The sequence below is a fragment of the Tursiops truncatus genome, chromosome 3 (assembly GCF_011762595.2).
Source record: "Tursiops truncatus isolate mTurTru1 chromosome 3, mTurTru1.mat.Y, whole genome shotgun sequence".
Lineage (NCBI taxonomy): Eukaryota > Metazoa > Chordata > Mammalia > Artiodactyla > Delphinidae > Tursiops > Tursiops truncatus.
In genome coordinates, this window is record NC_047036.1 from 153,765,513 (window position 1) to 153,791,252 (window position 25,740).

At 37.7% G+C, this 25,740-nt stretch overlaps 1 protein-coding gene across 2 annotated transcripts in view; it reads left to right on the forward strand.

Moving 5' to 3' along the window:
* The window catches only part of RNF130 (ring finger protein 130), a 108,012-nt gene that overhangs the window by 34,162 nt on the left and 48,110 nt on the right, over nucleotides 1-25,740 (forward strand). For both annotated transcript variants that reach the window (XM_073802888.1, XM_019937443.3), the window contains exon 3: nucleotides 13,909-14,159. In XM_073802888.1, the coding sequence (XP_073658989.1) occupies nucleotides 13,909-14,159 (251 nt within the window). The remainder of the gene's footprint in view (nucleotides 1-13,908; nucleotides 14,160-25,740) is intronic.

Sequence of the window (25,740 nt, forward strand, 5' to 3'; positions counted from 1 at the left end):
CCATCATATTCTGTTTTAAAAAAAAAGTATATAGCTCTATATTTATTATCTAGCAATGAATAGAAAAAAAACACTTTGTAAAATATAGAATAAATCACTTTGTGAATAGTAAAAATTCACACTTTATGAAAACAAATAAAGATAAATCACAAACATATTGCAAAATATCTTTAAATATCCATAATTTGGGGCCACTTAGTGTCAATCTGTTATTTTATTCTAAAGCCCATCAAGAAAATGGGCTTTTAATAATATATATTATTAATATATAATAATACATTATAATATCAATATAATAGTCATACTATTGTTTTAACTGTTTAAAGTTTTTAGGTTCTAATTGAATATGGATTTAATTACCTCAGAAAAGGTTGAGCTTGCATTAAATGTACTGCTATAGCAGGAAACAGAGTCTTAATTGTATCTTTTGGCCTGAGTTTGCATATATCTCTTCTGTATCTTCCATATGATCCATCTACTTTTTCAAAAATTCATAATTATCAAGAAAAATCTGACACTGAAACATATAGGCAGTAGCTTTTAAAAAATAACAGCTTTTTGGGCTTCCCTGGTGGCGCAGTGGTTGAGAGTCCTCCTGCCGATGCAGGGGACACGGGTTCGTTCCCCGGTCTGGGAAGATCCCACATGCCGTGGAGCGGCTGGGCCCATGAGCCATGGCTGCTGAGCCTGCACGTCCGGAGCCTGTGCTCCACAGCGGGAGAGGCCACAACAGTGAGAGGCCCGTGTACCCCCCAAAAAATAAATAAATAAAAATAACAGCTTTTTAAAAAAATGACTGCTGATGATTCTGTTTAAAAACATTTCTTATAAGCTCTAAATTTGTCCTTTATTTCTCTGGAAATGGAGCGCCCCTCCCTCTGCCAGATACTTAAGACAACTTATCTTCTAGCCTTCCTGTCTAACACGGACATTGCAGGCTCAGCATCCTGAGTAAATTGTTTGGACTCATCACTTAATTTGCCTTTTTTAAATTAATTAATTTATTTATTGGCTGAGTTTGGTCTTTGTTGCTGCGTGGGCTTTCTCTAGTTGCGGCGAGTGGGGGCTATTCTTCATTGTGGTGCGTGGACTTCTCATTGTAGTGGCTTCTCTTGCTGTGGAGCACAGGCTCTAGGCTTGCGGGCTTCAGTAGTTGTGGCTCACGGGCTTAGTTGCTCCGCGGCATGTGGGATCTTCCTGGACCAGGGCTCGAACCTGTGGTCCCCTGCATTGGCAGGCAGATTCTTAACCACTGCACCACCAGGGAAGCCCCTTGATTTGCCTTTTTATCTTGCCTGTGCTTATCCTTTCCTCTCCAGCAACAGAAGAGGAAGAAGCTAAAATAATGTAAAGGATCTGCGTGGGGTTTAGAATACTGGCTTAGAAATCAGGTCCATAGGTTACAGGACAAAAGACATTTTTTACTTGGTTGCTTTTCGTATGATGATGACCTGGATTTACAGTTGCAAGCTCAGAATTAGTCCCACAGGCACAGCTGCTAAGGAAGATGATGCAGCCTGGCTGCATGTGTCAGAGGTCTGGTGAGGCTACTTACCCCTTAATTGATGCCTTACAGTGCTCCTCAATTCAGGTTTTTCAGGGGGTGGGATGTGAGTCATATCGGGGCAGGATAATTCTTTGCTCTGCAGAACTGTCCTTTGTATTTACAGAATGTTTAGCCTCCCAGGCCCATTCCTACTAAATGCCAGAGGCACCCCTCCATGTTTGTAACAGTATAAAATCCCCCAGAGTTTCTAGACAGTCTCTCCCTAGGAGGGCTTTTCTACCTACTGTCAAATTCTAAGTCTGCAGAGCCTTTAGAGGAGGAATGAAAAGAGATCCTTTGTTGGTGAGGGTAATGGCAACAGAAAAACTGATGAAGGGAAAAGTGATAGGCTTTTATATTTACTCACATATAAGCATTTCTGGTGTTCTTTTTTTCTTTCTACAGTTACAAGTTCCATCTGGTGTCATTTCCCTTTCAATATAGATAATTTTTTTTAATCATTTCTTGCAGTGCAGATCTGCTGTGATGAATTCTCTCATCATTCATTTACCTGAAAGTGTCTTTTTTTGCCATCATTTTTCAAGGACTTCAGATACAGAATTCTGGATTTCAGCACTTTAAAAGTGTTGTTTGTTTTCTAGCCTCCTTTTTTTCTGATGAGTTGTTCCCTTTTATAGAATGACTCTTTCTAAAAATAAACCTTTTAGAACAGATTTACATTTACAGAAAAATTGCAAAGATAGTACAAATAATTCACATAGACCCTGCACCCAGTTTCTCTTATAATTAACATCTTACTTTAGTATGGTACATTTGTTATACTTAATGAACCAATATTGGTACATTATTATTAACTAAAGGCCATACTTTATTGAGATTTCTTTAGTTTTTATCTAATGTCCTTTTTTAGTTCCAGGATCCCATCCAGGATATCACATTACATTTGGTCATTATGTCTCCTTAGGCTCCTCTTGGTTATGACAGTTTTTTGAGGACTACTGTTCAGGTATTTTGTAGAATGTCCTTCAGTGGGATTTGTTTGTTTTTCTTATGATTACACTGAGGATATGGGTTTGGGGAGGAAGACCACAGAGGTAAAGTGTCATTCTCATCATATCATATCATGTACTACCAATATGAGTGATCACTGTTGATGTTGACCTTGACCACCTGGCTGTTTGTCAGGCTTCTCCACTATAAAGTTTCTCTTTTAGGACTTCTTTAGTGGTCCAGTGGTTAAGAATCCGCCTTCCAGTGCAGGGGATGCAGGTTCAATCCCTGGTCGGGAAGCTAAGATCCCACATGCCGTGGGGCAACTAAGCCCACACGCCGCAACTACTGAGCCCACACGCCACAACTAGAGAGCCTCTGTGCTGCAACTACAGAGCCCACGGGCTCTGGAGGCCGCATGCCACAACTAGAGAAAAGCCTGCATGCCACAACGAAAAGATCCTGTGTGCTACAACTAAGACCTGATGCAGCCAAAACAAATTATAATAATAAAATAAATAAATAAATAAAGTTTCTCTTTTCTCTCTTCCATGCAACACTCTTCAGGAGGTCATTGTGCACAGCCCACACTTAAGGAGTGGGGAGTTAGACTTCCCCTCCTTAGGGTAAAGTATTACATATTTACTTGGAATTATTTCATCTGGATGATTCATCTCTTCTCTATAATTTATTCAGTCATTTATATGTATCAGTATGGACTCATGGATATTTATTTTATACTTTGTATTGTAATACAGTGTTACTTATTTTTTTGATCAAATTATTTCAGCTTTGGCCATTGAGAGTTCTTTCAGTTGACTCCTGTGTCCTTTGACATGTTGCCATTACCATGGGTGTCGGTTTTTTGTTTGTTTTGCTTTTTTGAGGACTTCCTTCTTTTCTGGTTCTGTAAGATGCTCCAGGATCATCTTGTGTATATTTCCTGTCCCAGTCCTAGAATCAGCCATTTCTCTGAGGAACCCTAATTTCCATTTATTGGAGAATGATATTAGAAACCAGGCTCTGGGTATTAAGTGTACTTGTTACTACTAAGGTTCTGTTGCTTCTGGGCCTTCCCAGTTGACAGAGCAAGGAAATATATGTGTGTATACTAATACCTGTATATGCACATATCTATAAATATTTCTACATATAACCATTTGCATCTATATTAAGCTAAGAATAAGTTCATACTTAGGTCTCCAACTCTAATCCATTACATTCTAATCCATTACATTACATAGATCATTCTAATTTTCTCTCTTTGCTTACCTGTAAACTCCCACTCCAAAAGCGAGAAACCTGGCTGACACTAACCACCATCCATTTTCTTAGTTGTTCAGTTCACAGAGCTCTCAGACTTAGAAGTTCTTAAACATAAGTAACATATTGTAAGGCCTTTGGAGTGCTGGTGCTTGGTGTGAAAGCTAATGTAAATTACTTTCTTCTCAACTTAAATCTTCCCTGGCTGGAATGCCTAACTGTGTACTTAACTTTTCTTTCTCCACTCATTAAAAATTTTTTATCAAGAACTTGTACCTAATCAAACTTATAAGCTTTTATACAGCAAAGGAAACCATAAACAAAATGAAAAGACAACCTATAGACTGGGAGAAAATATTTGCAAGTGGTTCAACTGACAAGGGCTTAATTTCCAAAATATACAAACAGCTCATATAGCTCAATATCAAAAAACAAACAACCCAATCGAAAAATGGGCAGAAGACCTAAAGAGACATTTCTCCAGAAAAGACATACAGATGGCCACTAGGCACATGAGAAGATGCTCATCATCACTAATTATTAGAGAAATGCAAATCAAAACTACAGTGAGGTACCACTTCACACTGGTCAGATGGCCATCATTAAAAAGTTTACAAATAATAAATGCTGGAGAGTGTGTGGAGAAAAGGGAACCTCTTACACTGTTGGTGGGAATGTAAATTGGTGCAGCCACTATGGAAAACAGTATGGAGGTTCCTCAAAAAACTAAAAATAGAGTTGCCATATGATCCAGCAAACCCCACTCCTGAGCATATATAAAGACAAAACTATAATTCAAAAAGATACATGCACCCCTATGTTCATAGCAGCACTATTCACAATAGCCAAGACATGGAAACAACCTAAATTTCCATCAATAGATGAATGGATAAAGAAGATGTGGTATATATATATACAATGGAATATTACTTGGCCATAAAAAAGAATGAAATAATGCCATTTGTAGCAACACTGATGGATCTAGAGATTAATATACTAAGGGAAGTAAGTCAGAAAGAGAAAGACAAATACCATATGATATCACTTACATGTGTAATCTAAAATGTGCCACAAATGAACATATCTATGAAACAGAGACAGAGAACAGACTTGTGGTTGCCAAGGGGGAGGGGGTGGAGGAGGGAAGGATTGGGAGTTTGGGATTAGTAGATGCAAACTGTTATATACAGGATGGATAAACAACAAGGTCCTACTACTATATAGCACCGGGAACTATATTCAGTATCCTGTGATAAACCATAATGGAAAAGAATATGAAAAAGAATATGTGTACATATAGCTGAATCACTTTGCTATACAGCAGAAATTAACACAACATTTTAAATCAACTATACTTCAATAAAATTTTTTTAAATTGAAAAAAACTTATAAGAAAACATAAATATAAGTATCTTAACTTGAAAATGACACAAAACTAGGTGGATCTTGGAACATATAACAACAAAAAGGAAGTATTCATTAGGTCAGCCTGCAAATGGGTTTAAAAAAAGTTAGTAACAAGGTTTTGTGGAGACGTGGCTTAAGTTAACAGTTCAAGTGGAGGACAGCTGGGAACCTTCAATCATGTAAGCTCAGCATATGCTAACATGTGCCATGGCTGCTAAAAAATATATTGAAGGCTTGGCCTGTATCCTTGTGAACATAATATTCAGATGAAGGAAGACATTAGTCTCATACTGCTCTTGATATTGGAAGTATTCATTCTTTGTTGAAAGAATTGAAAAAGACATTGAAAAATGATGTCCAAAAAAAGAACAGGATGGAAAAAGTCTATAAACATGTTTTATCAAACACAGTTTGGAATTTGAGCATCAAAATGAATAATGATAGTATTTTAGACCATTAAGTAAAAAAAAAAAAAATAGTAACTATGACTTCATACTGATCTAAAAAGTAAAATAAATTGAAAGTTTGATGAGGAATGGAATACTTACCTGGTCTCGAAATACCTACCTACAGAATATTTAATAATTACTAGGGGAAAAAGAGTAACTTCACAGTGGAAATGCCTGGAGGACATCTCTTTTACAAAATGATCAAAGTGAATGTCACCAGTAATGGGATATATCAAAACTGCGCCACCTGGGAGTATTCACTGAAAAGAGCACAGCATCACTTCTGTGATGTTACTGCCAGAGGTATATGACCTGAGTCTAGCCACAAGGAAACACCAGATAAATCCAGAATGAGGGACATTATACAAAATAACTGGGCTGTAGACTTCAAAAGTGTCAAGGTCGTGAACATCAAGCAAAGTCTGAGAGACTATTCCAGACTGATGGAGACTAATGAGACATGACAGTTAAATGCAATACATGGCTCTCATCTGGGCCGCTATAAAGGACATTATTGGGAAATTGAGTAAATTGAATGGACTCTTAGATTAGTAATGTATCAGTGTTAATTTCTTGATTTTGATGGTTGTACTCTCTTTATAAATGGTTTTTTGTTTGTAGAATACACACTAAATATTTGGGGGTAATGTGGCGGCATGCTGGTAACTTACTCTTGAATGGTTTGGGGGAAAGGTTTTTGTATGATATTTCTAACTTGTAAATGTTAGATTCTTTAAAAAATCTTTTAAAAAAGAATAATTTGGGACTTTGTGAATAATTAGTATGGAGAAAAGATTGAGGTAGAGCCCCAGGGAAGATGATGTCTTTGACTATCAGAAGGACTGTTGTGTAGAAGAGGAATTTTCATTGATTCTAGAAGGTGTTTCTTATATTTGATGGCATCTTACAGTTTATTGACAGGATACAGTGATGATGCACCTTACAGTTGATGGTATTTTACACCATCAGTAAATGAAATACAGTTTATTCAGTGGTGCTTCCAAGAGCCATGAATGGGCACTTAGGAATCAAGATTTTAGTTATAAAAAAGACCTTTCTAATACTTAAAACTACCCATGGATAGAACCAGTTACCTACAAAGAGTCAGTGATTTATAGGGTGTTACTGTATTATGTTGAAGATGACCCCTAAGAGCTCTTCTATCTAAAAGATTTGATGACTCTCTTAGTGTCTGGTGATGTCTTCCTAATTACTTTCCTACCTTTCTGCCTCTCTACATTGAAGGAAGAAAGTGGCTTTCTTTTCCATGCTGGTCTTTGCTCCTGAGATCTTTTCTTTTTTATGATGTAGAGATTACCTGATGAACGCATATAGGCAGGAGATAGTATAAGAAAAGAAACTGACATTTGAGTGCTGGGCATTGAGCCTTTGCTCCACTTGTGTGAGGTTGAAGAACTTCCTACTCAAGGAATAAAAGAACAAGGATTCAGTAGACCCTTGTTCTTTTTGAGGACAAACTACAGTTGAGGATCATCAGGAATTATCAAGCAACTCTGGAATCGCTCAGTGGCTCACACATGGAGCTCCTGTATGTCAGCCTCGGGGCAGGAGGTTTAGGTTCAAACTTCAGCACAATTTCAAGTTAGTCAGTGTTGTGAACCTTGTGGGCATCAGCTGTATACCCATGGTGCTGGCATTTTCTTGAATCAGTACAGCTGCTCTCAAACCAGTGCACTTCCACAATGACAAAACTTCACCTTTCATTCTCTTGCTCCATACCCTGTGTCCCTCCTTTATCACAGTCATTCACTTCCCTGCCTGTCACTTCTCAGAGGCCTTGACTCCTGACAGAGTTACCCACACATGGTCCTGCAATCATCCTGGCCAACTTCAGACCTTGTGGAGAGTGAACACCCAAACCTAAAATTCTTTCCTCAGATCCTTTGACCATTCCACCTCACCAAGAACCTAGGCCTCATTATTTCCTGGAATTTTTATATTCTGGAGTCTCAACTCCAGTGTCCTATTCTCCGACTGTTGCTTCTTTTTCTCTCCCTCTCCTGTCATTTGGGTTTGTTGAAGCTTCCTGTTCCTTGGGCTCTCTCTCTGTTTTCTCCCACTTATCCTCCTCCACACTTCACACTTACATTCTACTTAGATCACAAGCCACTATTTCAGTCACTTTGACAGCTTCATTTGGTTAAGAAGTGTCTACCATCACATGACTATCAGTTACCTTTAGGTCCATTTGCCTCCCAAAATGCCCTGAGTGTCAAGGAGTTTGAATTTTATTTAGTTGATGGAAGGGACACATGAAAGTCTTTGAACAGAGGAATGACATGACAGATATGTTTTAGAAAAACCACTGACAAATCTCAGTAGGAGATATATAATTGATACAACCTGTCATCCACATTGATCAGAATTACTGCTGTATTCATTTCATAATAGAATGTAACATCTTTTTTTCTCCCTTGAATTCTTTAAGGGGTCAGTGAAGACACAAGTGAATATACTACGTTTGAATAAGTGAAAGTATTGTAGATTAACATCTGAGAAGGACTTAAGTCAGTGGAAGTGAGAGTTAAGAGAAGCCCTCAGATCATAAGTGAGCAGATTCATTGAGGCACAAGCACACAGGGCTCAGCCAGTCTGTGCAATGTGACTGGTAGGTTAGTACAGAAAATCCCTGACCTACACCTACCTTTTCCTTCAGCAGCAGCCATTCTAGACGTTTAAAGACATTTTAATCTCTTTCACTTACAATATATGGTGTTCTACTTTACATATAAAGAGGTCATTGAATTCTGTAGGAATAACTGATGCCACTATCAGAAGTTATAAAAGTATCATTGCAGACACTTAATGTGGGAATGCAGCATTCCCCTGAGCTATTTTTTATGGGAAATTTCCTAAAATTATTTAAGAGCTTTAAAATTCCTTAAAACATTGGCAGCTGATTTGAACTTAACAAACAAGTTCATCTATTAAGGCATAAAACCTCTGCTAAATGGGATTTTGCAGGTAAGCTTATAGTACAAAAGTGAAAGAGCTTATAGTAAAAGCACTTTCTCCACTTGTGGCCTAGTGCCTCAAACAGTTCATTTGCTCTTTTCCTGTATCTGCCTTTCTAGAGTTAAAGTATCAGCTGCCCGACTGAATTGGGCTTGCCCTGAGAGTCATTCTCAGGAGCGGGGTGACGAAGACAGTTGAGGGGAGAGGATGGTGATTTCTGATACTTCCCAACTGCGGGGACTCCCTGAGGTGAAGCTCAAATCCTCTTGGAAGCCAGGAGGATTGTGTTGGTCAGCAGATACCTGAGTGTTTCCCAAGGTGGTGGGAGAAATTAGAATAGGAGTTCCAAAATATTGTGGTGGGGGCTTTGTGGTTTCCTCCAAAGAATGCCTTCCTCTGCTTTCCATGAGTAATAATAATACAAGTAGAATAAGCTCAGTAAGCTGTAGCATTTTTTGAGCATCGGCCATGAAGCCTGCAGGTAATATCATTTTTTGAAAGAAGAAACTGAAGTTCAGAGAGGTTAAGTATCATGCTGGAATTTGAACTTAGACATCCTGACTTCAGAGCCCAAAGGAGGTTAATTCTGAGGTTCATTTTTTGGCCCCTGAAAATGGATTTTGTAGTCAGGATTATAGCAGCATTACCATATTTTTCCACTTACCCTTTTTTCCCATTAAAAAATAGAAGTGCTAAGTGTTGCGGGGAGGGGGACTCTTTTTTACAGAAAAAATGCCAACCCAGAAGTTCTGTTTATTTAGTAGGAAAAAAAGATAAGTAGAAAAATACTGAGTACAGAACCACTTTACAAAATGTAGAAGAAATCATAGTGTTAGAAAAATCACCATTTTGCAAACACTATTATAGTAACTGATTCAGGTGGGCATTAGTGGGTGCTCAGAGCATTGAATGAAAGATTATTATTAGCCAAGTGATAAAATTCACCTTCATCAATAAAGGTAAAACCCGACATATGCTTCCTGATGTAGCATACTAGAAGGACATAACGTCACCTGTGTAGCATTCCTACCAAAAATGTTTACTTTGGAGATCTAATCATGAGGAAACAATCAGACAGATCCAGGTTGAGGGACATTTTTAAAACATATTGCCTGGACTCATCAAAAAAGTTAATGTCGTGAATGACCAAAAGGGACTGAGGAACCTGTTTTAGATCAGAAGAGACTAACAAGAAGAGACAACTATGCACAGTACCCACATCCTGATTAGGTACTGGGTACTCAACTAACCTAAACAGTTCTCAGAGTCATTATTAGAATCAAGTATTTTGAATGTGGACAGTATGTTGGAGAACAACGTCATATCAGAGTTCAGTTTCTTGAGTATGATAAATGAACTGTGTCCTTGTTCTTAGGAGATAATACTGAAGTATTTAAGAAGGAAATGTCATGACGTTTGCAACTTATTCTCAATTGGTTCAGCAAAAATAAATACACACAGAAAAGGTGAAGTGTTACCAGTTGACAGATCTAATATAAAGTGCATGAGTGTTCATATAGTATTGAAATTATACTGTAGGCTTGAAAATTCTCAAAAGAAGAATAGAATTGTTTATTAAAGTAGCCATACTCAAGCAGAGGAAACAGATTCACATTAAAGAATAACAATGGAGAAAGTTTTCAATAAAATAGGTGAAATCAGGTATCGCAACTAGGTTTTTACTTAATCGGCATCTCTGGCAAATTAATCCTGGCTGCTGGGCATGTTGAAATGCATGGGATTCTGAGGCCATATTCATGATTTATTAGTATTGTTTGTCAAGGGCTTCAGATGTGAGAGTGGTGATGAATGTTCCAAATATTTGTCATCTTTCCTTGAATGTTCACATCATTACAGTCTAACTAGTTCTTAACTCTTTATCAGTCACTACTTGATCTAACCCTAATTTTATCCTGAGCTTACATATTCTCTGGCATTAATATCCTCCCCCCACCCCACCCCACCCCAGAAGCTGGGCCAAGGCTTCACAGTCTTTAAAAGTGAAGTGTCTGAGCCAATCCTTAAATTAAGTTCTTTGAGCCCAGATCACCTTTTATGGGTGGGGAATGAGGAAGTCTGTGAACCTCTTCTGAAATTAGAAGGGGGTGCCCTACCATCAGATTCCCTAAGGGATTTACGACCTAAAATGGTTGAGACTAATGCCTTTGCTGGTATTCTGATGATCTGCTGTAATTATTTTTCACTTTGTTTGACCAGCAGTGTTTTAGTCTCCTTTCCTGTCACTCTTCCCAGTCTCCTCCATTGTAGCAGCATCATGAGACTACCTGTGTTTGGCTCCTCTCTCTAGTCCCTTTAAAATTGTCCTTTGCTCTTTGAGAGCAGATGCAGTTTTCATGTAATCAAGAGCAGGTATAAAGGAAAAAGCACTCTTGTGTGTCTCTTTTACTACTCACACGGAAAACTTCACTTCCGACGCTTCTGGTCACCAAATGTTTGTGGGGTTTTCCCCATACCAAGCAATTTTCAGCAACACTAGCTGGGTGTCCTGTAATTCAATTTGATTCTGACACTGTCTGCCTGGGGTTAGCATCAGATCCCACAAGATAAGGGCTCAGTCCCACAAGACATCCCACCCCCCACACCACCGCTTCAGAAGCCAGTTGCAAGTCCCACGTTGTCACCAGTACTTCTGACCCACTAGCAGTAAGTTGAGGTTCCCACAACCCCGTCCTCCGGTCCAAAAATTTGTTAGAATGGCTCACAGAACTCAGGGGAAAACTTATATTTACTGATTCATTATAAAGGATATAATAAAGAATACAGGTGAAAACGTACATAGGGCAAGGTGTGTGAGAAGGGGCTCTCTGGCATGCCATCCTCTCACCACCTCCATGTGTTCACCAATGTGGACGCCCTCTGACCTCCATACTTTGGCATTTTTATGCAGGCTTCACATCTGTAGTCCCTCTCCCTCCCCAGAGGATTGAGGAGTGGGGCTGAAAGGTCCAAGCTTCTCCTCATGGCTTGGTCTCTCTGGTGACCTGCCCGCATCCTGCAGCTATCCAGGAGCCCGCCAAGATTCACCCCATTAGAACAAAAGACACTCCCATCACCCAGGGAATTCCAAGGCTTTTAGGAGCTCTGTGTCAGGAACCAAGGTCAGAGACCTAATATTAGAACAAAAGATACTCCTAGTGCTGTCACTTAGGAAGTTGCAAGGGTTTTAGGAGCTTTGTCCCAGGAACCAGGGACAGAGACCAATATGTATCTTTTCTACTATTTCACAGCAGATAATTTTCCACTCTCTTTGCAAAGTGAACATTAAGGAGCCTTGATGATAGGATATGCTCAATAAATACTGTTGAAGGGATGGTTGAAATAATTAAATGCTTCTTCTCCCAAACAGCTTTCCAATTGAAATTAGGTGGTGCTCATTTAGTGTTGTTTGAATGAATGACATTACATGGATTGGTTCCCTTGGCTACCTGTGCAGCTTTCCCACCTCCTTTTCCAGCTTGAGTCTTCAAGAGGGAGCCTCAGAACTGATTTCTAAAACCATTTGTACCTGGTGTGATTATAAAGCAATGAGACTGATTGTCATGTGTTGTTTGTGGGATCCGTCTCAGTTACTTTATAGCCATACCTGGTATCTTATACTGCAGATCATTGCCTGTTGAACAACATTTTAAAAGCACTTAAGGTTTCTAAATGGAAATTTTAAATGGTTTAGCATCGTTTTATGATTTTTTTCTGACTTATCAGAACTCTTACTTCAGAAAGATAATTAGAGTTAACTTTGTTGCTTGCTTTAATTTTGCAGTTTTCTTTCTGTTTTTGGATTTTTAATCAGTATTCTGATAAACTGCTGATAAATTCTGATGAAATGACTGGCACAATTTTGAATAAGGTTATACAAAGGTGTATGTTCCATTGGGTTAAACTTTTCTTAAAACTTTTTATTATTAAATTTCTTTTCAGTTGTATATGGTCTTTTGACTGCACATTGTACAAGGATAGTCCTTTTAGTTAAATATGATAAATGAAACATATAAACTAAATATTTAGTAGTAGTAGTCATTGAAGCCTTCGAAAGGGCAAGTTTGGGGGGTTTTGATTTTGTTTTGGTGGTTTACATTTATATGCACAAACTTTATTCACATTTAAGTAAATGGTTACAATTTTCTCTTTCCCAAAATAAAATGTCTGTTCTCCTTCCTTTGACCCCCACAGTCTCGGGGCTCTTTGAAGAAGGCCTATTGTAAAAGTTGCATGTTGCCACAGGCAGCTTCACTTATGAAAGGATGATCACTGACAGCTGGATTGGTGATAGAAAGGCTTCTCTTTTTGCTTAAAAGAAAGTGGTAAATTATTCCCTTTCTGGAGAAGGAAAGGGATAGAAATTTCATGCTGTGCATAGGAGAGAGAGTCACTTGCCTTTACTGTATTACTGCTTATGTAATTGAAAGAACTGGACGACTAGGAGAGCAACTTACAAACATCCTTATAAGTAACTTAGATAGTGGCTGTAGCGGAACCTCTGGACAGCTGTTAGAAGCAGCAAATATTTTGATGCCAGACTAGTCCAGAGTTTTAAAGTTTGGGCATTTCTCAGGAAGGGTTTGATTTCCACAAGATTTCTGGGGTAAATGAAAAAGGAACCTTCCTCCAGTCTGACCTACACATAGGATCAAAGTTAGTTTCAACTGTTATTGATCAAAGATAACCACCATTTGGCATTTTGCTGTTGGAACTCTATTATCAGATTTGTGTCCTAAGTCAGTGAAATTATAAAACTGTATATCCTGTACTTCTGCTTCTTTCTATTCCTTGTGCTAGTTCTACACACAATAGGTGCTCCATAAACATTTGTAAGAAAAATTAATGTAAAAAGTACCAATTTTTATACTATAAATGCTTTTCCACCTTTTTATAAGGAGTTGGGACTCTCGAAAGAACATTTTAAGATGGAAAAAGTTTTACAGTGAAAACCTGCCATGATTTTATCACATTTCTATTGGTGTATAATACAATGCTGTGTACCATCTTTTGTTACATTTGGCTGATTTAATAATCTGTTTTTTAAATATAGTTGTGAGATAAGTTAATATGGTTCTTAACACTGCAATCATTTTATGCTTTAAGTGCGTTTAAGTCTTAAGTAGTACACAACAAGTTTCTGTTCCCACTTGGTGCCAGCATACCCAACTGCAACTTCATTTCATTTGAAAAGTTGAATCTGAAAACCCTTGCCATTAGCAAAAATTACAGTAGTTTTGCTAAGTAGCATTTTTATATATTTGATGTTCTATAAATTTTAAATGTCACTTGAGTATATATATTTATTTTACATTACAGGCACTGGAGATATTATTGCTGTCATGATTACAGAATTGAGGGGTAAGGATATTTTGAGTTACCTGGAGAAAAACATCTCTGTACAAATGACAATAGCAGTTGGAACTCGAATGCCGCCAAAGAACTTCAGCCGTGGCTCTCTAGTCTTCGTGTCAATATCCTTTATTGTTTTGATGATTATTTCTTCAGCATGGCTTATATTCTACTTCATTCAGAAGATCAGGTACACAAATGCCCGGGACAGGAACCAGGTGAGCTACCAGTACTCTATATTGATTGATGCTTACTGGCCATAATTCATAGACATCTGTTGTAATCATACATAATATGAATATTTTTTCATTAAAAAAAGTGGTAACCCTCAATCATTTTAATATGTTGAAAACATATCTATACAAGTATTTTAAGGATATTTGAAATACCTAAATGGAGAAATTATTAAATTTACAGTGATCACTTGGAATATTCCAGGTAAATGGTTAGCTTAATATCATAGTGTGATCTAGCTAATTCTGGTAATTTGAAGAAATATTACAAAGTTGCATTTTTAAGCTGGTAACATCTGTTGTCAGTGGCAGGGGAGTTGGAAGGGTGGGGGAGGGAGACTTTTCACTATATATATTTTTGTTCCATGTGAAATTTTTTTCCTATGTGAATTTTGAACTATGTATTATCTATTCAGAAAAAATAAATTAAAAATAAATTATCTGTCCTATTTAAGCTTAGCCATGGGGCAGTGATGAGGTGGGGAAGGACCAATAGAAGAGATATATCTAGATAGTCATCCTAGAAATTCCACTGACCAGCGCAGTGGATTTCAGATGAATGAACAAAAACAGAAAAGACAATATACTGCCCTGTAGTAAAGGGCTTGCAGATGGTTTTCTGTGAGTTTATTACTTAGTTTGTTTGATGTGCTATATATAGAATATCTACCCTGGAGCCAGGTTTGAGGTATTAGGTCCCATTACCAGTCCTATGCTTTTCTAGGACACTAAGAAGTAAATTGCTTGGAGAGTGGTTTGAAGACAATTTTTATATAACACCATCCTCTCCTCAGAGTACATCTAAGTCCCCATGGAGGGGTGTGAAATTTTCATCCTTCCTCATTCTAGTGAAAAGAGCACAGACTTTGGTGTGGAGTTCAAATCCTAACCTTACCACCAGTTTGCCCTTGTCCCTCTTGCACAGTTCTTTAAGCTTCTCAACTTGTTTCTGCATCTGAAAATATGTATAAAATATCTGAAAACTATAATTTATTGAACATTTGTGTGCCAGGCTCTGTGCAGCATCCTGTACATCTTTAAAATTTTTATCATGATAATTTTTATTATTTATAATTTCAGGCTTACAGAAAGTTGCAAGAGTAATATAAAGTATTTCCTTGCCCAAATTCTCCAACTGTTAACATTTTACCATATTTCCTTTTTAACCATTTGAGAGTAAGTTTGAGATAAGATGCCCCTTTACCCTTAAATCCTTCATTGTGTACTTTCTAAAAGCAAGAACATTCTCTTATATAACCACAGTGTATGATTATCAAAATAGTGAAATTAACATTAATATCATTATCTGATCTATAGACCTTTTCTAAGTTTTGTGAAATTATCTTAATAATGTCCTTTATAGCAAAGAAAACCCTGGATTGATCCAGTCAAATTATATGTTGTGTTCAGTTGTCACGTCTCTTTTAATCTGTTTCATGACATTGACATTATTGAAGAGTACAGGCCAGTTGTTTTGGATTTGAGCTTGTCTGATGTCTGATGTTCCTTCATGATTAGATCCAGGTTATATGCATTTTTGTCAGGAATACCAGTCCTTTACATTTGTTAGTTTTTTATTTTGAGATAGGTGTCATTTCACATACGTTTATGAGAAATAATACAGAGAGATCCCAAATACCCTTCACCCATTTTCTCCCAGTGGTAAAATCTTGCATAACTACAGTAAATATCACAACCAGGATATCAACATTGATAAAATCCACTGATCTTATTCAGATTTCTCCAGTTAAACTTGTGCTGGTGTGTGTATAGTTCTGTGCAGTTTCAGGTGACCAAGTCAAGATACAGACCCATTATCACAGGGATCTCTTGTGCATATTCTTTTATAGCCACAGCCACCTCTCTCCTACACCCCTACATAACCCCTGACTACACTAGTCTGTTCCCCACTCTGTAATTTTGTCACTTCAAGAATGCTATATAAATGGAATCACATAGTATTTAACTTCTAGAGTTTGGATTTCTTCATCTAACCTAATTCCCTTGAGATCCTTCCAAATTGTTATATGTCAATAGTTTATTCCTTTTTATTGCTGAGTAGTATTCTATGGCTTGGATGTACTATAACTTGGTTAACAAAATTGTTTCCAGTTTTGGCTATTATAAATAAAGTGACTATGAACATTCATATACAGGTTTTTGTGTGAACATGAGTTTTCATTTCCTTGGCATAAATGTTCAAGAGTGCAATTTTTTGAGTTATTATGATAAGCACATATTTAATTTTGTAAGAAACTGCCATACTCTTTTCCCAAGCAACTGTACTATTTTACATTCCCAGTAGAAATGTATCCCTGATACAGTTCATCTGCATCCTTGACAGCATTTGGTGTTGTCACTATTTTTCATTTTAGCCATTCTGATAGGTGTATAGTAATATCTCTTTTGTGATTTTAATTTGCATTTCTCCAATGACTACTGATGTTGAACATCTTTCATGTGCTAAATGCCACCTGTATATCCTCTTCAGTGAAATGTTTATTCGTGTCTTTTACCCATTTTCTACTGGGTTGTTTGTTTTTTACTGTTGAGTTTTGAGAGTTCTTCATACATTCAAAATACAGGCCTTTTGTCAGAACTGTGGTTTGCAAATACTTTCTCCCAGTTTCTCCCAGGGTCTTTTGAAGAGCAAAATTTTTAATTTTGATGAAGCTTAATTTATCAGTTTTTCCTTTTATAAATTGTGCTTTTGCTGGCAAGTCTAAAAAAAAACTCTTTGACTACCCCTAGATACCAAAGATTTTCTAATTTTTTCCAAAAAGTTTTACATTTAAGTCCATGATCCATTTTGAATTAATTTTTGTGTAAAGTGTGAGGTTTAGGTTGAGGTTCCTTTTTTTGCTTATGTCTGTCCAGTATTGCACCTTTGTCTAAACCACAAAGCTTGATTCTTTGCCCAGTCTTTTCCTCCTTCTAATTCTTGTTTCCCAGCAACAAGTCACCTCTTTCAACTCTTTCATCTGTTCCTTCTGTTATTAACTTCATATAACTAAGTAGCATGCTATACTCCTTTTTAAAATAAATTAAAGGTGTTTTTTAAATATATTGCCATCATGAAAGAGTGAAAGTAAAATGATCAAGAGTAGCTCTAAAAGGGTGTTCTTGACAAGAAAACCCTAAAATATTGGTTTGAATGTAGTGCATCTCAAGGACTTTTGAAAAAAGCAAATGGTTTGTCCCAGGAGCCTGCTCTTTGACGGTACTGCTTTAATTAGCACCCACCATGGGGCCTGTGTGTGATGAAGGACTCAGCATAGTCACCATCTGGCGCAGGCCACAAACGGGAACTGGTTTTGCGGCTGACTGCGCGCAGACTTCCTAAGCATTCTTCTCCAGACGCTGCTGTAGCAGAGTGGTATTCTGACCTTTGTTCCTCCTTCCGTTTTTCCTAAGGTTGAGAAGCACTTGATGAAATTTTTATGTGGCTTAAAAAGCTTAGCTTATTAAAGTTTAATACGAAGGTGGCAGCAACTCAACTGGTTGAAACCTTTGGCTATTTTAAAAGAGAAACCAGAACTATTAGTGAAGAAAAATAAGTGAGTTTAAGGAGAGACTCATTTTCTCCCACAAACTGTCATCGTGAAGCAGTTCTTTCTACAGAATATGCTACCAAAGAGAGCCATGTGTTGTGAATAACTTTCTAAGCACAGTGTAATGTACACAATTGACACCATTTTATACTGGAAATAAGAATCAAATGCTTTGGCTTTTTAGTGTACTGCCAGGTATCTGTGGTTGCTCTTCTTGAAAACTTGTTAGAATACATCTGAATACAAATAGGTCAGATGATGGCTGACAGTAAACGTAAATGTCACCTTCTAATAAGACAGTGATAGTTATTCCACACAAGAGGATAGATGTTTGGTGTGTTTTATTGAAAGGGTACTTAAGGTTTTTCTGAGAAATGTAAACTTGTTCACAATTACATAGTTAATATTGTACCCTTAATCCCAAAGTGGTCAAGTTTGACAAACCAGAACAATAAAACTTTTATTTTACTGTTGAGGAATAAGGCAGGTATAAAAAAATTCCATAACCTAGGACTACTGAGTTTAGAAGGTCTTCTTAGGAAATCCCCTGAAAATGCATATGGTTTTAGGTATTTAAAACTCGTTATAGCTTCTTGCCAAAATGTATATGCAGTATTCTTAGACTTTATACATATCTCAAGGTTACTGAAATGAAATACGCTTTTGCTGCCCATTTTTATCTCAGAAGATAGCTAACTGAAGAATGCACTTGCACGTGCGAGCATGGAAGAACACTGAATGTTCTTCAGAGGAAGGCTAGTACTTTGCATGTATAATCTTCAAAAATGGTGGGTTCAAAAGTCTTTTCCTTCCAGATTGGAAGGGGGGAAGTTATTGTGCATACTGTCAAGGTTTTTCCCCTAGGAAAAGATTAGGTAGTCAAAAAGGGACAGATTTCTTCATAGTTGGATGGTAGATTGAATATTATTATGTTTTTTAGGGATTGACAATTCCAGAAGAACTAGAAAAGGAAACTAGATCTTTGAACTGAGAATGTATTATTTTACCACTTTTTAAGTATATTGCAAGTGTTCTTTCTTTTTATGTCTTGCTATTATGATCAATTTACATAAATAAATACCACTTTCTATATTCAGAGACTATATGCCTTCTAAACATTATATCAAAGCTTAAGACTTTGTTTTTCTAGCACAAAATATTTTCTTGAGGGCTTCCGTGGTAGCGCAGTGGTTGGGAGTCCACCTGCCGATGCAGGGGACACGGGTTCGTGCCCCGGTCCGGGAGGATCCCACGTGCCGTGGAGCAGCTGGGCCCGTGGGCCATGGCCGCTGGGCCTGTGCGTCTGGAGCCTGTGCTCCGCGGCAGGAGAGGCCACAACAGTGAGAGGCCCACGTACCGCAAAAATATATATATATTTTTTTTTTCTTGAGATCAGAGTGTTTCTAAGATATTCAGTTCTACATCCTTGGGGTTTAGCACAGGGCCTGGCATGTCACAGTATCTCAATAAATGCTTAAATGAATTAAAGAATGAGATTACATTCTATTGGGAAGGCAGACAGGTGTAATCAAAATACCGTGTAGTGTAAGAGTTATTCTTTTGGAGCAGAGTGATATTATTAGAGTGTTATCCAGAGGAGATAGTGACATTTGAGCTGAATTTTAAAGGATGAATAAGACTTCATCAGACAGGAACTGGGTGGAAATTCAGGCAAAGGGATCATTTTCCACAGAGCCGTGGGGAGATAAAAGGAGAGACAGAAGAGTTGAATGGCATCAGAAATAGTAGGGAGGAGACCTGAGACTGAACTGATACTGGATGAGCATATTGACACTAGAAGATGAAGGGCTTGACTCTCATGCTGAAAAATTTAGACTTTACTCTCTAAGCAGTAAGAAGTCAGCAAAGGTTTTTTAGCAGTGGAGTGATAAAAGATTCTTTTCCATTAGGAGAGGCTTGGGGGAAAGAATTCTTAAAGAGGAAAATATTGAAGAGCAAAGGAAAATAATACTAATAAAGCAAGGTTATGTAGAGAGCTGGGGGAAGGATAGGGGCACAGACAAATGGTTACCTTGGAAAACTGTTGGGGATACTTCTTTTCAGGCAAAAGAGAAAAAGGTAGTAGTGATGAGAGAGTGAATGAAAGAAGGTGCTGACTACAAGACAGTTATCTCAGTCAGGGAAAAATTATATTTACAGCACCTGAATTTCACCAGTGTCTAAAAGAAGAAAGCCCTATTATCTGCTGATATAGACCTAATTCTGTATTTATGGGAGAGTTCTGATGACTGAACAGAAACCAGAGATGAGTCTCATTAAAGTGACCTGCCATCAACATATTGTGAACCATCTGGCTTTGAACAGATCATTCCTGTTAAATTAAGCAGTATAAGCTGTTTTAAATTGTTTTCTACCAATTTAAAACTTTTGGATACTCTGCACCCAAATATAGAATAGTGTTCACATTGGTATTCTTGATGTCTTTAACCAAGTGAAATAAATTAATCTAGCCCCTGATGGTCAATATCCCTTCATATTTTATAATATGGGAAGTCTTTTAGGCATTTATAATGGAAAAAGAACTGGACTAGAAGGTCAGGAGACCAAAGTTTCTGGTCCCAGCACTTTTACTAACTTTAGGTAGATCACCTTAGTTCTCTCTGGATTTGGGTTTTCTCCTTTGTATAATAAAACGATGCATCCCTGTGGTTTTGTCCCATTCTGTAATGTTCTGTGTGTGGTGAGGTGGAAACTTGAGTAACTTTATTAACTAAAGTCAGAAGTATGGAGAATATGAGTGGGTAGAGGGTTATGGGAAATGCTTTGGAAGCTAGGGTTGGTAGTTTATACTTAGTATAGTGAGTCTCAAATTTTAGTATGCAAAAGAATCATGTGGGGGCACTTTTTCCCCCTCCTTCCCCTCCTCTTTTTCTTCTTCTCCTCCTCCTCCTCCTCCTTAACTTTCAAAAACTGCAGATTCCCAAGACACCTCCTCCCTCCAGTCTTTTCAGGAAGTCTGGATAAGACATATTTACCAACTCTCAATCTGAGCAAATTACTTAATCTCTCTGTGCCTCAATTTCCTCTTCTGTAAAATGGGAATACTGTAATTCTTTCTCATAAAATGATTGTGAAGGTGTCATGAGTCAGTACATGTGAAGGACTTACCACAGTACCTAGCACATGGTATGTACTGAATAAATCTTAGTTACTATAAATATCATAATTATTTCACATTATTATTAAGTACCTGGCATGGTAGGTGACGGTAAGGGATCTTAAAAAAAAAAATGATCTTCACAAAAGGAATTTGTGCTTCATCTTAGATATTTGAGTCAGCATGACGCAAATAGTATCAAAATCAAGAGGTGGGGGAAAAATGGCTTTTAGACAGATTCAAGTAAGAGAACAAAATCATAGCTGAGGTATACCTGTCACAAAGTGATGGGAAATGTTGAGGCAGGTATTTAAAACTCAAGGGATGGTCCAAAAGAAGGTAGTAACACAGAAGCCAAGTTCCAAGAAAAATATTACAATGAGGATATTTGACATTATTATCAAACACAAGGAAAAGATATTTTTTACTTTTGCTACAGGACATTTTGAAAGTTCAGAAGTGGAAGTGATGATATATCTAAATATTTATGGAGATCTCTAATTAGGTGCCCTACATACATTCAGATCAGCTTGCTGAAGCTGAACTCCTCCCATCAGTGCCTGCTCTCCTCTCTCTGCCAATCTTTCATCTACCATGATTCCTCTCCCACATAGCCAGTCACTAACTAGAAAGCTGGGATGGCCATTCTTGACTTCCCTCTCTTCTCATTCCCCCGCATCAGTCAGTCATTAGGTTCTGTCAGTCTTACCTCCTAAATCTTTCTTACTTTGTCCTCTCCTCTTGCCCCACTACTACTTGCCTAATTCAAGCCCTACTTATCTCTCTGAAGTACTAGACTCTACCTGGTCTCTCTGTCTCCAGTCTTTTCTATGTCACATACATTCTTCTCTGGAAGTCAGATCTGAATTCTCCAGAATTCAGATCTCATCATGGAACTCTTTTGTTTAAAATTCTTCAGTAGAATTCTGATCTGAGCAGGATGGAAGCAGTGGGTATTTTGTTTAATCTTCCCAAATCCCTTTTAAAAATACAAAGAACAACTAGGATAGCAAAAGGAAAAACCCACAGACAGCATCTTCAGTGATGCCAAGGAGCAGGGTACCTCCAAGAACTTCTGGAAAAGGAGTGGTCACGCCAGACAACTAGCAGCAACAAGACCTGCACTGTAGCTCCAAGAAAAGGAGTCAAAAGAAGAAAAGGGTGGTCCTAAGAACCAGAAATCAGAAGGAAAGGGCTTGACTCAGAGGGGAAACCTCAGCAAATAAATCTGAGAACAACTGGTAAAATAGCTATAGCACCACAGACTCTAATTTGTAAACAATTGAAAAAAGGACCTTGGAAAGCCATTAAGGAACTTTAGGGAACACAGGGTGGTGGGGCAGCCTCAGTCCTTGAGGCAGTCAGTAACACACATGAGCATACACACTCAGCCTGGATGGATAGATGGATGGATGGATGGATGGATCAATCTAGGTAAAAACTTTAAAACTGTATAAAATCTATATGAGAAGAAGTACAAAATACTCCTGAAAGACGTATATACTTAAACAAATATATATACTGTATATATACAATATATACTTAAACAAATGGAAAAGACACCTTCTTCCTATTGAATATAATCATTCAATACAATGAATATATCAGTTCTTCCTAAATTCACTCATAAGTTTAACTTAAGCCCAATAAAACTATTTTCAGATATTTTTCTGGGGTTAGATAAGGTAATTATAAAATTTATTTAGAAGAATAAGTAATGAAGAAAAAAATCCTGAAAAAGAGGAGCAGTGGACAGGTGGCTAGCCACACCAAGTTTTATAATACCTAATAAAGCCTCTTATTTAAAAGAGTGTTAAGAGTTAATCCATGAATAAACAGAGCAATAGAACAAAATGCAAAATCCAAAAATAGACACAACTGAGTGTTGAAATTTAATACAAAGCATCATCTCAAATCAGTGGAGAAATATGAACTTTTTAATAAATGGTATGGGACAATTGGAAGAAGACAAAATTAGATCCATTCCTCAGTTGTACACCAGGATAAATTTCAAATGAAGCAGAGATCTGATTATAAGCAATAAAACTACACATATTAGGAGAAAATGAAGGCTAAATTTTCCTTTTTGATGGAGAATTGGGAAAACTTTGAATTACGGCTCAAAATTCCAGTAGAGTAATAAAGATGATTGGTAAATTTGACTATTTTTTAAAGGAAAAATCGAAAAAATGAGTGACAAAAAAGATATTTGCAATTTACATTATAGACAAAGGGTTAACAACACTGATACATAAAGAAGACCTCCCCCCCAAAAAAAAGACAGAAAACCTGATAGAAAAAAATGGGCAAAAAAACGAAATAGTTCACCAGAAAGAAATGCAAATAGTTCTTAAAATGTTAAAAGATGTTCAACCACATTCATAAGTTAAATATGACTTTAAACCAAACTGAGATACACACTCATAAGTTAAATATGACTTAAAACCAAACTAAGATTTCTTATTAATCAGTGCAGGGGAAAAAATATTCTAAGGTATGACAACATACTTTCTTGACGAGGTTATAGGGAAAACAAGCATACTCATACATTGATGATGAGAATGCAAAATGGTACAGTTCCTGTGGTGGGGAAGTGGGAATTTGTAATATCTTGCAAAATGCATATGCACTTATCCTTTGTCTTAGTAACCTCACTAGTAGGAAATTAGCCTGATAATGAACTTGCAAAAGTAAAAAATGACATATTTGTTATACAATTCATTGTAATATTATTTATAATAACAAAAGACTTGAAACATTCAAATGTCCATCAATAGGAGTTTGCTTGAATAAACTAGTACTCTACACATGAAATAGTCTAAATGCAATGGAGTAGTGTATAGCTGTAACAGAGACTGGTTTCTAAAGCTCTCTGGATGCTGCTATGGGGTGACCTCTTAGTGCAGAACAGTTTTGGCATACCAATTTATTGTAAGAAATGGGGGGAGGGGACCATGAAAACATTGATATATATAGAGAGAGATACATATCACATATATACATATATGCACATGTACATAATGTGCATTTATTTTCAAAAGGAAACAATGTAAGGATAAAGCAAAAATTAACATAAAGAGTTATTATTTGGGGGGAAGGGAACAGAATGGAGGAGATAGAGATTGATGAGACTTCCCCGTACTGGTTTTATAGTTTTGACTTTGGAACCATCTAAATGTTTTAGATCTTATTTTTAAAAAACAAAAGAAATCATCAAAATTGAAAATAAATGGAACCTAAATATATTTCAAGATGATGATATAAGCACATAGAGAAATGAATTGTTTTAGGGGACTTTTCTTTAACAGTACATTTCTATTGGGATACATTCAAAGGATAAAAAAAAAGTCTAAGCTGGAGCTTTCAGCAGCAAGGAGGTACTTGAGAACAAGCTCCTGTAAATGTGAAACTCTGGGCCATTGATAAGAAAATGTTTTCAAACAATGATGAGGACAGGACTCATCAAGTATACCGAGTATTTGGAATTTTTAAAAAGCAGGCCACAGGATAGAACCAAGATGGCAGAGTATAAGGACGTGCTCTCACTCCCTCTTGCAAGAACACCAGAATCACAACTAACTGCTGAACAATCATCGACAGGAAGACACTGGAACTCACCAAAACAGATAGCCCACATCCAAAGACAAAGGAGAAGCCACAATGAGACGGTAGGAGGGGTGCAATCACAATAAAATCAAATCCCATAACTGCTGGGTGGGTGACTCACAAACTGGAGAACCCTTATACAATAGAAGTCCACCCACTGGAGTGAAGGTTCTGAGCCCCACGTCAGGCTTCCCAACCTGGGACTCCGGCAACAGGAGGAGGAATTCCTAGAGAATCAGACTTTGAAGGCTAGCGGGATTTGACTGCAGGACTCTGACAGGACTGAGGGAAACAGAGACTCCACTCTTGGAGGGCACACACAAAGAAGTGTGTGCATCGGGACCCAGGGGAAGGAGCAGTGACCCCAGAGGAGACTGAACCAGACCTACCTGCTAGTGTTGGAGGGTCTCCTGCAGAGGCAGGGGGTGGCCGTGGCTCACCGTGAGGACAAGGACACTGACAGCAGAAGTTCTGGGAAATACTCCTTGGCGTGAGCTCTCCTAGAGTCTGCCATTAGCCCCACCAAAGAGCTGGGTAGGCTCCAGTGTTGGGTTGCCTCAAGCCAAACAACCAACAGGGAGGGAACCCAGCCCCACCCATCAGCAGACAAGCAGATTATAGTTTTACTGAGCTCTGCCCACCAGAGCAACACCCATCTCTACCCACCACCAGTCTCTCCCATCAGGAAACTTGCTCAAGCTTCTAAGATAGCATCATCCACCAGAGGGCAGACAGCAGAAGCAAGAACTACAGTCCTGCAGCCAGTGGAACAAAAACAACATTCACAGAAAGATAGACGAGATGAAAAGGCAGAGGGCTATGTACCAGATGAAGGGACAAGATAAAACCCCAGAAAAACAACTAAATGAAGCGGAAGTAGGCAAACTTCCAGAGAAAGAATTCAGAATAATGATAGTGAAGATGATCCAGGACCTCGGTAAAACAATGGAGGCAAAGATTAAGATGATGCACGAAATGTTTAACAAAAACCTAGAAGAATTAAAGAACAAACAAACAGAGATGAACAATACAATAACTGAAATGAAAACTACACTACAAGGAATCAATAGCAGAAAAACTGAGGCAGAAGAATAGATAAGTGACCTGGAAAACGGAATGGTGGAATTTACTGCTGCAGAACAGAATAAAGAAGAAAGAATGAAAAGAAATGAAAACAGCCTAAGAGACCTCTGGGACAACAATAAACACAACAACATTTGCATTATAGAGGTCCCAGAAGGAGAAGAGAGAGAGAAAGGACCTGAAAAAATATTTGAAGGGATTATAGTAG